General features: G+C 47.2%; 1 protein-coding gene across 1 annotated transcript in view; it reads left to right on the forward strand.

Moving 5' to 3' along the window:
* The first annotated feature begins 5,857 nt into the window (after window positions 1-5,857).
* LOC120841887 (cytoplasmic dynein 2 heavy chain 1) overlaps window positions 5,858-13,455 on the forward strand; it is a 91,381-nt gene continuing 83,783 nt past the window's right edge. Inside the window, exons 1-4 of the mRNA XM_042289708.1 lie at window positions 5,858-6,001; window positions 9,339-9,541; window positions 11,187-11,342; window positions 12,211-12,325. Of these exons, the coding sequence (XP_042145642.1) occupies window positions 5,966-6,001; window positions 9,339-9,541; window positions 11,187-11,342; window positions 12,211-12,325 (510 nt within the window). The 5' untranslated portion in view covers window positions 5,858-5,965. The remainder of the gene's footprint in view (window positions 6,002-9,338; window positions 9,542-11,186; window positions 11,343-12,210; window positions 12,326-13,455) is intronic.

A 13,455-nucleotide genomic window follows, 5' to 3' on the forward strand; every position in this document is an offset into this window, starting at 1 on the left:
ATTTAATTTCTATGCCTAGAGTACAATCGAGCGGACTTGCAGTCAATGCATTACTACCGTAGTACAGTGGAACCCCGATTTTACGACTTTTGTGGGACCGCGCAAAATCGTCGTATGATCCGTGAGTCGTATCATCTATAAAAACAATAATTACGGATACACAGATCGGCCTCATGCGAAAGAGACGAGCGACGGTTTTAAATCAGATCTAAGCTTTCGTCCTTTTCACCTTCCTTTTTGTCCTCGTCTTTGTTAGCGTTTGTAATTTTATAAGTCGTGAACCAACTCGCCCGCTTAGCCACTTTAGCTAAGCTAATAATCTGCTCTCCTATTGTCAATGGTGTTGATTTGCGAGACATTGTTCGCCGGTGTGCACAATTGCGACGATGGGATCCTTGTCGCTTTTCATGCTTTTCGAAAGCAGGAACGGCGAGAGTGAGTGGAAGCGTGCTCAGTCCTGGGAGAAGCAACGGGTTGGACAAAGTGGCGTAGAGAAGAGCGAGGGGAAACGAGAGAAGGATGGGATGGGGTGCCCGCGCTCATTGCTAGGGGCTCATTGCAGAAAAAGGGCCGTGCAACTGAATATTGGCTGCACAACAAAAGGCCTGTAGGGCCTGTAACTTTTTTAACTTCCCAACCATTCAAATAGCTCCAAGAAGTATTTCGATGTCATGTGACCAGCTGCATGGAGAGGAAGTACTTTGGCATTCCAGCCGATTCCACTCGGCAGACAGGAGCCTTGCCTGTCGTTTTCTTTCATTCTCGCTCAGTGCGACCTTCCCCAGAAATAACTTTACATTCCGCTCTAAAGAGCACGAGTGGGGTTCATTTCCCCCGTATTTCAAGCCCGTTCGCCCTCCTTTTGGGCACAAAATTGGAGTTGCATAGCCGAAGCGAGGACGGATCTGCGACAGCCTTTTGTCTGGAACACTAGATACCATTTACAGTCGCCGACCAATTTTTCGGACTCGCAGGAACCCAAAAAACGTCCGAATAATAGAGCGGTCCGAAAAATCATCAGAATAAAAAACCTGCCTTTATTACGTCTAAGCGGGCTTACAAAAGCCGTCGATAGTGCGTCTCTTCAGATTATGCCTTTGCTTGCGTTTGGCCACTTTCTGTTAGCGAATTGCGCTTCTTGGCGACATTTCGTGGCGGTGGAAGAACGGGGGGGAAGGCCGTGACGTCCAAGCCGGCATAGTCCGAAAACACAATTCGCCGAGACAAGATGAGGTGCGCAAGCCCACCTCTGTAGAGTGGCATATGAACAAAGCAAAATGGTAACAACGATAATGAGAATGGCCGTGAGTATGCGCTATTTCTATCAGGTAGGACACAGTTCCTCGTTTAGATCCGAAATATCGAACAAGTTTGAATTATTGGTGTCCAAAAAATCGGTCGGTGACTGTAGTTTCTTGTCTCTGTGGAGCCGGTCACGTGATTGAAACCATTGGGAGAGATGCCCGCATTCAGCAGCAAACCGGCCCAGGTGTTCGTGGAGCCGGTCACGTGACAAATGATTGGGAGAGATGCCTGCATTCAGCAGCAAACCGGATCAGGTGGTCGAAATAATCCTCAGTCTTTTGCCGGAGCATGCCATATGCCTTTCTTTGTTCTGGCACGTGAACATACCCAAATTTTGCCAGTTTTTTTGTCTGCACTGAATGTTTCAAGCGCGGATGTCCTCGTAGGAATGGGTGGCCCTTGGATCCGTAAACCTGGAGGAGTTCATAGAGCAGTCGTGCAGCTCCCCCGAAGACTGGAAGCGCAACTTCCGGGTCGTCAAGGCCAAGAGCCAGGAGTTTGGAAAGATGTTTCTGTGAGTCATCTTGCCCGTTGCATTGTTGTTTATGCTCAAAAAGTTTGTAAGAGAAACTTTCCAGAAAGGTGCTAAAGGCCTCTGATTTTCTGGGAACCCCCAGTCACAATATATTTGGTGCTTTTAGCACCAAGCTGCCTTTAGAGTGTGAGGGTAAAGTGTTTGTGTTATTCTAGTCATTCAGTGGACCATTCACCAGTAATCCATTCTGTACACGTGCACACAGTCTCCCCTAACCTCGCTTTCCACTGTCACCTTTTTCGGAGGGCGCCGTCCTGCACGACCTACATTGTCAGCGCCCGTCTGTGCGCATATTGACGTTGTTCTTTGACTAGGTGTTGAGAATGTCGGGAAGCTTAAAAGTGAATCCTGGATAAAAGAGTGACTGAGGCTCCACACTGATTGGTTCTGAGTGGGGGGGGGGGGGGGGGGGATAGGGAGAGGAAGGAGAGGCCATTGCAGTAAAAATGCCTTTACGATGAGAATCGAGCCCAGACCTTTTTGGACTATTAAGCGAGTGTCTTTCTAGCGTGTCACGACATCACCGCGAGTTGAGGCGCTAGCTATTTGTAGGGAAAGCCCTGCGGAGCATGTGTTCTGCGTCCGGCAGATGGCAACCTGACAGCCCGTCACTCGTTTTTAGAACCCGGGTGCCACGCATTAACGAGTCGCTAAACTAACCGACGAAGAGTGCCAAGACAGTAGATGCCATACGTTTTACGTGCAACATAATTGCCCATCAATTTGTTACGCATATTTTGTTTTTTTTTAAATTTTTTTTAGCATCAGTATTACGGGGCATAAAAATAGATGCAACAGTGCGATGCCAATCTGTTCTGCTGGGCGAGGGAATGTTGGGCTGGCCTTTGTTTGTAGTCTGCAGGTAACTTCCCGGACGGTGCTCGCTGCTCGATAAATGTTCACTTTTTTCCGAGAAACTGTTACAAACCCCAAGTGTGCTAATCGCAAAGGCCGGTTCAGACGTCTGCATCTGCGTACGACCGACCGCACTACAACTCCCCGCATTTCACTAAGATACGTTGCGCAGACCTTGGTAGCCGTAGCGGCTGCCTCATCGTAAGCGGTCACAAATGATCGTGTTGCGGTCGGTCACGATCAAACGCAAAAATCTCAACAAGCTTTCGCACGCTTAATTTTAATCACACTTGGCACACTTATTTTTAATCGCGCTTAATCAATTGCGACGTCACTACGGGGCATAAAATGTGTTTTCAATCGATCGCTTAATTTTAGTGTTGCGCAAATATTCGAATTTCCAAATACCGGATTCGAGTAATACGCTACTCGGTATTCGCTTTGAGGTGAACTGCGATATTCGTCTTTTTCGAAGTGTCGATCGCGGCGGGAAAGCTCCATTGAGTGCACCTGTCCATGAGCATCTGTGCACCTGTGCAGCAGTACCTGCAGAGCTCGCAAGCTTTGTGGGTTTTGCGCCAGCGGAGAACGCCAGCGGAGTTCTCCGCTGGCGTTCTCTGCTGACGTTTGCTGGCGTTCTTTTCACACGCGCTCGAAGCATATGCACGTCATCAGACCGTCTTTTGTATGACATGTTAGCTGTATGAAAGAGGGTGCACCAACAGTAAAGAGAACCTGGGATTTAGGTGTTCTTTGCGCTTCGAAGCTTGCTTCATTAAGGGTATTTTGGCTGTCCCCCTGGAACTTCAAATCGTCGCGAGTTGACTGCATCGGCAACTCCGACATCCCGGGAAATTTCCATTTAACTTTGCTCGTCAGTAAGTGCTGGCGGGGAAAGTTTGTGTAGTAAATTTATGGGTACATTTCGCCGGACCTCATTAAAATATGGACTAAATTGCATATGGGTGTTGCCTGTTTCAAGATCTAGGCCACGAGTCCTCAAAGCGGGTTCCTAGAAACACGGGGGCTTTCAAATTTTTTTTTTTATCCTCCTCGCGACTAAGTGAGGTGTTTTCCCAGTGTGAGCACTATCTTAGCAGATCTAAAATTAGTAATGTGCATTACTGTTTGTAAGGTCTGTAGGCTCCTGCTCCGCTCTATTGCGTCAACCCCAGTGCCTGGGTCGGGTTCCTCGAGATGGAAAAATTGGAGAAACCCTTTTCTAGGCAGAGATTTCCTTCCGTGTTTTGCGCAGGCGTCATTTGACAGCCTTCATTTCTACGAGGCATTCCTAATTGCTATTTGGGTGGAAACTAATTTGTACAAATAAACGAGCGAAAGAGGTGCATTGAAACGTTTCACAAAGGTGTTTTCAGGTGGTGCATTTATAGCGCAAACATTTAACGAGTGTGGGTATCGGGGGAAAGAAATGTAAGCCTAAAAAAATCTTGTTTTTCTCCTATGCAGAGGGAGGGAAAGGGTAAAAACTTTCCGATTGGTGCTGCTACTCGCAGATTGTGCTACACACGCTCAGATCTGCTTGTCTGTGTTCATCTCAAAAAAGGGTTTCAGCTTTTCCTTTATGTTGCGCCACCATGCAGTGAGTAGCAGCGTCAACTAGACGGTTTTGACTGTTTTTCCTTCTTGCGCATTTAGAAGAAAAAACATGATTTTTAGGCCTCCATTTTTTTTCTTCTATAACTTACCCTTGTGATATTTTATAGCATTATAAATGTGTTACCTAAACACATCTTTGAGAAACTTTATTGCACTCTGTTCATTTGGTTTTGTTATACTAAAAGTTGTATGCCCTAGCAGTGCTCGAGACATCAATGTGTACTGATTTCCCGTGCTCACTCTTAAGGGAGGAAGAGAGGTTCGACTGCGTCGTGGTCAACTACTCCCCGCTGCGTGCCTACGTGGACTACCTCATTTCGGAGCTGGACTCCGCAATGGTCCGAGTGCTGCAGAGGTCCATTGCCGCGGACGCCGTCGGTGTCCACGACTTTCTCCAGGAGGCTCTGGGGACGCTGTCCAAGCGGCCGCAGTCCGCCGAAGAGGTGGCGCAGCTAGGGGCTCGCTTTGCGGAGATCCTGGCACAAAGAGACAAGGTGAGGCTTGCGCGCAGAGAAAGGGGCCCCTCTGAGGAGGTAGAGAGACCGCAAAACGTTGGTGCGTGGAATGCGTCTGTGATTGGTGCCTCGCTGACATTGCGCTTTTAAAAGTGCTTCCTTCATCGCTGCCCGATGATGCTGGAGAAGTGTCGTGCTGCTGCCTGCCGCGGTCGTGGCACTGGCACAGCAGGGGAAGTGGGTGCAGCAGTGGTAGCTTTTCAGCCAAGGAGGATGTATACAGTCAAACCTGTTTACATTGAACCTGGGTTGTTGCGTAATGATTGCAAGGACCGATGTTAGAAAAGAAATATAGGTTTGCTATTTACGTGGTGTGGACGAAGGCGCAGGTGTGGTTCAGAGTCGTCGGTCGTTCTTCGATCTCAATCTCTTCTTTACACGATCGCCTTTTTCCTTATTATTTTTTTTATGCACCAATTGTTGCGCGTTCTGGTTTCTGTCTGCCTTGAAACATCAGTGGCACTTTGTAAGAGAACGTGCAATCTGCAAGATACTCCACCCTAAATGGTCGTTTTGTTTTCCTCAACGAGAACCAGGTCCTCTACCTGAACTTCACTCTTCGGTTTCGGGTTGCCTCATGCATGGATAGGAGTTGGAGCGAGTCCTCTTTCTGCATTATCTTTGAACAGTGGATCAACAGTTGTTTACGTTGTGTTTAACTGCATTTTTTTACATCTCCACAGTTGTTCACTTCAGTTGGCATTTCTTTGCTTATGCATCCTGGTGGAATCTTCCCCGCTTGTCCAGGATTAAGGTAGTTGCGCGAGGCATTGTTGTCTTTTCTCAAGAGACATTTGTTTCGTGTCACTTCTCGCTTCGGTATCTCGAGTCGTTCAGGTGCCATTTCTTTGATGTCCTCCGCCTCTTCTACGTTCAGTCTCTGCGATTAGCACACTTCAGACGTTTCGTCTACTTTTACCGTACCTTGTCGCGCGAGTGATGCCGCACGCTTTGTCTTGATGGGTGCATCGTGCTCTAATGACAGTGAACCTAATTATATTTTTACGTCACTTTTGTCTGGCAGTTTGCGTCAAGGTACAGAAATGCAGAGGCCAAGAATGAGCTGTTCAGCCGCTGGTCCCGCAAGTCGGTCGCAGAACTGAGCCGCATCCAGGGCCAGTGGGAGTTCCTGGAACGCATGCTCCAAGAGCACAGGGACATTGTTTCCCGCCAGGTGAGCTGGACCCCTCTGCACTGCCTTGGGCGGTGCTACGATGCCCGCGTCTAGACTGCGGCCAAAAACGTGGCCGAGATTGTTGCCTTTCATCTCATTCATTTTATATTTATTTTATTTATTTTATTTACATTATATCGCGAGCTATCGCAGGCCCGAGGCAACACTGCCGAGAATAATCGAAGCCTGTGCACTATAAATTTGACATGATCCCAGTGATATGGAGCTCAGACACAGATTGGACACTAGTGCTGCGGTGGCATGTGGCAGCTATTATGGCGCACCGTGCATTCACGAGGGCGCCCATCAAACCATTCGGCCAATCTTGGCCGCGACACGATCACATGGTCGTGTTGCCGCGGGGTCGATCGGGATCTCGAATTCGGCTCCCGACGCGCCGCTTTCTCTCCTAGCCACTGGAGGGCGCTGCAGGCGCCCCCGTGGCAGGCAAGGAGAAACCTCCTCGCCCATCGATAGATATACTCGGTGGGGCAGGGGGCGAGAGGCCTCTAAGAACTCCGTACGCGACCGAGACGCAGGCACTGGCAGGCAAGTGGGTGGCGACCGGATCTAGGATATTGCGGGATGCGAGGCCTGGGGGCCTTCTTTGTGTTTAGCTTTAGGCTTAACGTGCGTTTGTAAATATTTGTGTAATGTCGCGTGTATTTGTAGTTTAGATTAAGTGTTTTGTAGCGTTGTATTTTATTGTACGAATAAACGGGGAGCGGAATCCCGCTCCCGTGAAAGAACCAGGCTGGACTCGGTTTGTTGATGGACCACATGGGAAATGGCAAATCGGCGGCGGTACGCGATTTCCTACACTATCTTAATGATCGCTCAAATAAAGAGTCCTACTTAGAGTGCAAATCATATCCTTACGCGACAAATACCGGAGTACCACCGCGAGGGTCGAACATTGAACCTTCGCTTTTTAATATTTTTAAAAATGACCTCGCAACTTGCGTGACTCAGAGGTACTACAGTTTGCTGACAATGTCAAAATTTATCGTAGTATCTGCGCACCTGCTGACTGTGAACTGTTACAAAACGATATTGATGGGATTTGCCTGTGGTGTTGTACAAACTGGCTCCTTTTAAGTTGTTGTACTTGACCTTGCTGTTTCGATTGACTCGCACCTCAATTTTAATTATCACATCTAAAAAATTATCTATGATTCTTTATGCATCCTAGGCGTAATTGCGTGCCTTACCAATAATTTTCGCAGTTACACCCGCATACTGGACCTATTTCAGTTGCTAGTTTTATCGAAGTTGAACTTTTCTTCTACTGCGTGGAATTCCCTCGGAGTCGGTCAAATGCTAAGGTTAGAGTGCGTATAGCGACGATTTGTACGAATTAATTATGATCACCACATTGGACGAAGATTTTTGTATGATTGCGCGCGTCTCTTGGATACACTTAGTCTTTCGCCTGTCTCGGATGGACGACTAGTTTGCGACATGTTTTTTTTATTTAAACTGATTCCCCCCCGCTGTTGAATAGAATCTCACCAGATGTTCCCCAGTGACAAAGTCGGTCTACGGTTTCTGTTTACTCTTCTACCCTGGAATCTATTCCTCTGTTGACTCGGATGTAGTCCATGTATGACAAGTGTTTTCACCCTGACGTGGACCTTTTCACTGCCCTTGCATGTTTTCAAAGAAGTCTAATACTGAGGCTCACTTTGTTGTGTGAAAGCATTTTTGGTCCCATTGGTCTTTCACTTTGTGCAAGGGTAACCCTCCTAAGGCCTTACCAGCTGCTTAAGGCACCATAAAACGCAGATAAAAAAAAAGGATGCTCGTATGACGTTTCATGGAGCGCGAGGAGGATGTTTGCAGGCATTTGTTATTTTAGGAGGAGTTGCCTCAGCAGAGTGAATCGGTAGAATGAAGAAGACTATTTTCTTGGCACGCCCCTGACAAAAAAAGAAAGACAAAAAGGGGACGAAATTAATCCCTGGAGAAGAGGAACAAGAGGGACAAAGGATAAACGCAAACCTCCAAACACAGCTAGGTGACTGGTGAGCGACCGAAAAAATCCGCCTGGTCTGGGTATGGAACCCGGGACCTCTCCATTACAGGTGGAGTGCTCTACCAACTGAGCTAACCAGGGGTTCTACCAACTGGGCTAACCAGGTAGAGCACTCCACCTGTAATGGAGAGGTCCCGGGTTCGACACCCGGACCAGGCGGATTTTTTCGGTCGCTCACCAGTCACCTATAGCTGTGCTTGGAGATTTGCGTTTATCCTTTGTCCCTCCTGTTCCCCTTCTCCAGGGATTATTTTCGTCATTCTTGTCCAGCTCGCTTGCACCTTTGCATTTAATTGCATTATAATAACAAAAAGGGGGTTCGGTTCATGATGCACCACCAGCAATGAGCATAGAGAGGTGTTCTTTGTAATTCCGACATAAAAATGGACAGTATGTGTTACGAGTAACAGAATACAATGGTTGAAACGTGTGCAAGTGAATGAAGGGGCGATATCTTGCGCCGCTTGATACAGTGGTGGCAGTTAACATGCCCTCTGGTGGCCGCTGCGGTAACTAGCTGCTGTAACAGTATGCAAACCTAATGACCGCACGTAAAGTAATACTGACTGGGCAGCAGCGAACCGAGCAATTTATTATGGGGAGTATGTATTACATTTTCAGGACTATAGTCTACTGGGTATCCATGTTTTAAAGTTTAACTAACTACAAATACAGACTCTATGAGGATTTGTTTTTTTCTAGATTGTTCTTTGTGATAAGAAGTAAAAGATTTTATAAATAACAAAGTGTATGAATGCTGATTTATGTATGATAAAAGCTTCTTTGTGAGCTAATGCCGGCATTTGTCAAGGTGGGCTGCTAATGATAATTTTTACCTTTGGGCTAGGCACTAACTATGCACGGCGTGCAGACTATGCACCAGATGCGTACTATACATCAGGTGCGGACTGTAGTCCAAAAAATGGGTATTGTGTGTTTTATGCAAAATTAAGACAATTTTCAGGAATAATTGCAAATATCGTGCACAGTCACAGGTGTGATTTTGTCTTTCTCATGGTGCGCACCGTGAGAAGTGTGAAATAAATAAATAGAAAATGCGCAGAAAGACTGTAGGATTACAGGAATACACACATTTAACCAATATCCAGAAGCTTTAACACCGATAAAGCTAAAAAATAAAGCGAACGAAATATTGTTGCCGAAATTGCCACATAGATTGTTGTTGAAACCTGGTAGCATTTTGCACCATTTTGTAACGCGTAAGTCTTCCTTTATTAAACTGCCTAGGAACAGCCGACCGACCAACAGATCAAAATAAAACTGGGCGTGTTTCGTGCGTAGGTGGACATCCTCAGGGCCAACATGGCCGCCAAGCTGCAGAACTTTGAGCTGGACCAGGAGCGCTTTGCGGCGCGCTGGCGCCACTTGCGGCCGGGGGCCCAGATGGCGGACCTGACCGGGGACGCCGTGGGCAAGACCACGGGCACCCTGAAGCAGCTCAGGGTGGAGCTCGACTCCCTGCTCAAGACCAAAGAGGCCCTCTTGTGAGTCTCGTCTAGAATTCCCTAGGATTTCCTATGAAATCCGAGAGATTTGATTCCCCGAGCTTCGAATGTCTTCAAGCATCTTTTGCCCCTAGCGAAGGTGCTCTCCCAATTCTAGCACTATTTCTAGCATGTATGAGCTCTTCAAAAGCCTGTCCATGTGGAAAACATTCCTTGATCTCTACAAAGTTGCAGGCTTCTGCAGTGTTTTTTTCGGCATCAGCGTCGAAAATATTCTGTAATTTTCATTTGCACCGGCACTCTTAAAGCGCATGACGTAACAAAGCTGTCCAGCGAGTCTATGTTTTTTTGCACTTCCTCTGGCACAGCTTGTTGCTGTGATGAAGCCGTAGCGCAACGGCGTCGTCCAGTGGTTCAAAATATCCCGTGCAGAGTCGTTTCCTGTTGGGATGGAACACAGTTTCTCCTTTAAGCTTTGACTTTTGCTTTATTGTTGAAAGTTAAGCAAGTTGGTTATGCATAGTTATGAAAAAAACGACGAATGTCGCTCCGCACAGTCAGCAGGTGACTCGTGAAATTCCTCGATTGTGCTCTTTGATAAAGAATTGGCGTTTTTGGAGAGCTGTGACACGTGCCCTTAGGCGATGATCCAATGTATGTTTATCTCGTGTTTTTATGCCGGTAGGTCGTCGACGGCGGAAGCGCATAGTTTTTCGCAACACTTACTTGCCTTTGACTGTTGTCCAGACGCTGAAGGATTTTGAGCTTGTCTGAGAGAGACAGGTGCTTCCGTTTCGTCCTACTCATTACGAAAGTGGGTGCACAAACTGCCTTCCTGCCGTTGTTACCCAAACCGGGATAGAAATATTGATGCTCACTGCACTTGCACATATACTGTATATACGTGTGTAATGGCCGCAGGTATTTTTTAATGATTTTGGGTAAGAACTAGGGGTGCAGCCCCATTACACAGAGAAAAATAAAAAAGTTTTTTGGAAATCATTTTTTTTTGCCTAAAGTTTCACTACTTTGCCTTTCATTAAATGGAAGTACTCACACGCCTTGGTAGAACAAGAAAACATTTATGGGTATTGCAGAGACAGGCGTGCAAAGTCCTTTTCACTTGTCCGTAGTAGATCGCTCATCTTTGGAACTTGTCTCGGCGTCCGGCGTCTCAGCGTCGTCGACTCCACACTTTCGCCCTGCTGCTCTTTTGCTGTTGTCCTGAGCTTTGAGTTTAAAGCCGGCCGTGTAACTTGTGTACTTCCCCAACCAGGAGCCTGAAGTGGGTGACAGTGGGAAGCCGGGGGTGCTCACAAACACAAAGAGATGCACTGCGTCTAGTTTGAGATTGTTCGAATGAAGCGAGCGGCGCAAACAGACAGGACAGAGTGCCTCAATGCTGTTGGCTGCCGCAGTCGGGTGGGTGCCATCTGCCAACAGTAATTGAAAAAAAAAAAAAAAAAAAAAAATGGCTGCATTTATGATTTTAAAATTGTAGGTGCGGCCTATACACGGGTAATTTCTAAATATATTTTTTCCGGCTTTTTTAGTTTAAAGTTAGGGGTGTGGCTGTTACACGAGTGCAGCCATTACACGCGCATATATGGTAGGACGCGAGCAGTCGGGACATAACGAGAATTCCCATCCATCTCAATTACTGTATTGCTTTTTTTTTTTCCAGGGCCGAAGTTGTCCAGCTGGGCCTCGCCGAGCCCGACCTGTCCGTCCTGGCCGACATAGAGGCGGAGCTCAGGGAGGCCGAAGCGGTCTGGTTCCTCTATGAGGAGTTCCAGAACCAGCTTTCGGAACTCGCTCGGGAGGAATGGATCCTCATCAGGTACGTCCGGAGCTGTGCTGAGAAGCCACCCTTGCAAGCCATCTTTGAGGCAGACTAGAGACGCTATAGACAAGCTACGCGTAGAAGTATAGACACACTCTCTCCTTTGATTGTCCCGTGGGCGCCGCCATCCTGTTGCTTGGTGTGGGTGCATTTGGCGATAGCTACTGTTCGAAAATGCGACTTCCCGAGATTTTCATACACAGTGTTAGAAACCTCGGGTGATATATTCTTGCTTCATTGTGGACTGTTTAAACCTTTCTGGAGGAAGGAAAACGATTTCCAACTGTTTCAGGTAAGGCTCGAGATGACTGGAAACCGTGATTTTAAACACCAAGACGGCCAAAGTGTTGTTCTAGCTGAAACATGCTTTGAACTCCATGCTCCTGGCTTAGTAACCGCGTTTGGCATAGATGGGGTCATTTGGTGCATAAGTGTCGTTACTCCCAAGCTCTGGGGTTTATTCTCTAGGTACGCAGGGGAGCTTCATCAACTGTCCAACCATAAACTCTTGTTTCTATAATGAAACAGATTATGCTCGCGCTTAATTAGAGTGAGCATCATACGTGCAATGTTCCGGGTGGATGAGAATTTAGTAGCCATCGCACGCAGAGCCGCCGAGCACCCAGTATAGGCACGTATCGGATTTTGCCATTACCAATTGAGCATGTCCCAACGGGTCTTATAGAGAATTACTGGCCATGGTCAAAAGACTCTGGGGTTACTAGAAGTGGCAGTGGCAATGAGTTGCTTAAATGTGACCGGGGAATATAAGCCACCTCTACGGGGCTCATAACGAACACCGCCCTCTCGGCATTGCGACCGCAGCTGAATTGACGTGCCTCTCGTCATGCGGTTCCACTTTCAGGGGCAAGTTGCACAAGTTTGAGAACTTCCTCGGTGATTGGGCACGCAAGATCAAGGAAGGCAGCGAAGCCACCACTGTGACGGCGGCGTTGCACCGGGAGATCGACGCTCACAAGGTGCTCCTCAAAAGATCCCAGTCATTTTATTTATTGGCTTTTAAGGGTGCAAAGTCTACCTACACCATAGGTGGGTGATAACAAAAAATGATGAAGTCGACTGTGTAAGGGTGCTGTTAGTAAGAGCTCGAAAAGAGCCTCTGTTACTAAAGCAGGCGTGCAGGTGAGCTGGTTCAATGCTCGCATGGTAACCCTGGAGCCCGGCAAAAGAAGGGACGTAGGACAGACACAAAATTCCTACGTCCCTTCTTTTCCCCGGCTCCAGGGTTATTGCCTTATTGAAGGGTTAATGTTTCTCTAGTAATTGGAAGTTTAAAGGGTCAATAGAGTGCATTTTGAGACAGTATGACATTTAACTCGATGCACTTGATGCGTGAGCGGACGCAAGGACGCCGCTTCGTGTCAACCTTAAATGGTCGCGTCTCACGGACGCCAGTGGAGGCGTCGTTTTTGTGCTCGCGTCACGCGGATGCTACAGCGCCCCCTGGCCGAGAGAAACAGGCCTGAAATTGCAGTTATGCGTGTTTTTTTTCTGCCATTAACCCATTTGCTACTAATCGTGAGCGTCATTCGTGCCCTCCATTACGAACCAGGAAGCTCGATCACGAGTCTGGCTCATGTCAAAAGTGACTTTTGGAGGTCGTCCGAAGGTCGTGCGCTTTCGCCCTTGGTGCATGTCGTGTCTGGCCTTGGTTCTTGCAAGAAAGCTGGAAATGGTGCAAAGCTTTGTTCGGGGTTTTTGATGTCGAGATCGTCTTTTTATGACGGAAACTTAAACTAATATGCACTAAACATTCTAGAAAATCAAAACTTACAATTGTGCGTGGCTTTTTCATATTAAAAACAGTATGAAGTGTCGTGACACGCCCCTAGCACCTTAGAAAACCCACATGACAGTTAGGCGGGGCCTTCTTTTTCCTCGTAAAAACGCGACCAAACATTGTGACACGCCCCCATCTTAAGTTGTCTCTCGGTTTGTGTCACAATGTTTAGACGCGTTTCTAATACAGTAAAACCTCGTTATAACAAAATGGGATATAACAAACTAATGGATATAACAAAGCAATCATAATTCCCCTTGCTTACTACTAATGGGAAGAAATGGACATTGGCTATAACAAACTAATGGT

Source organism: Ixodes scapularis, unplaced genomic scaffold (genome assembly GCF_016920785.2).
Source record: "Ixodes scapularis isolate PalLabHiFi unplaced genomic scaffold, ASM1692078v2 PGA_scaffold13__105_contigs__length_92229423, whole genome shotgun sequence".
NCBI lineage: Eukaryota > Metazoa > Arthropoda > Arachnida > Ixodida > Ixodidae > Ixodes > Ixodes scapularis.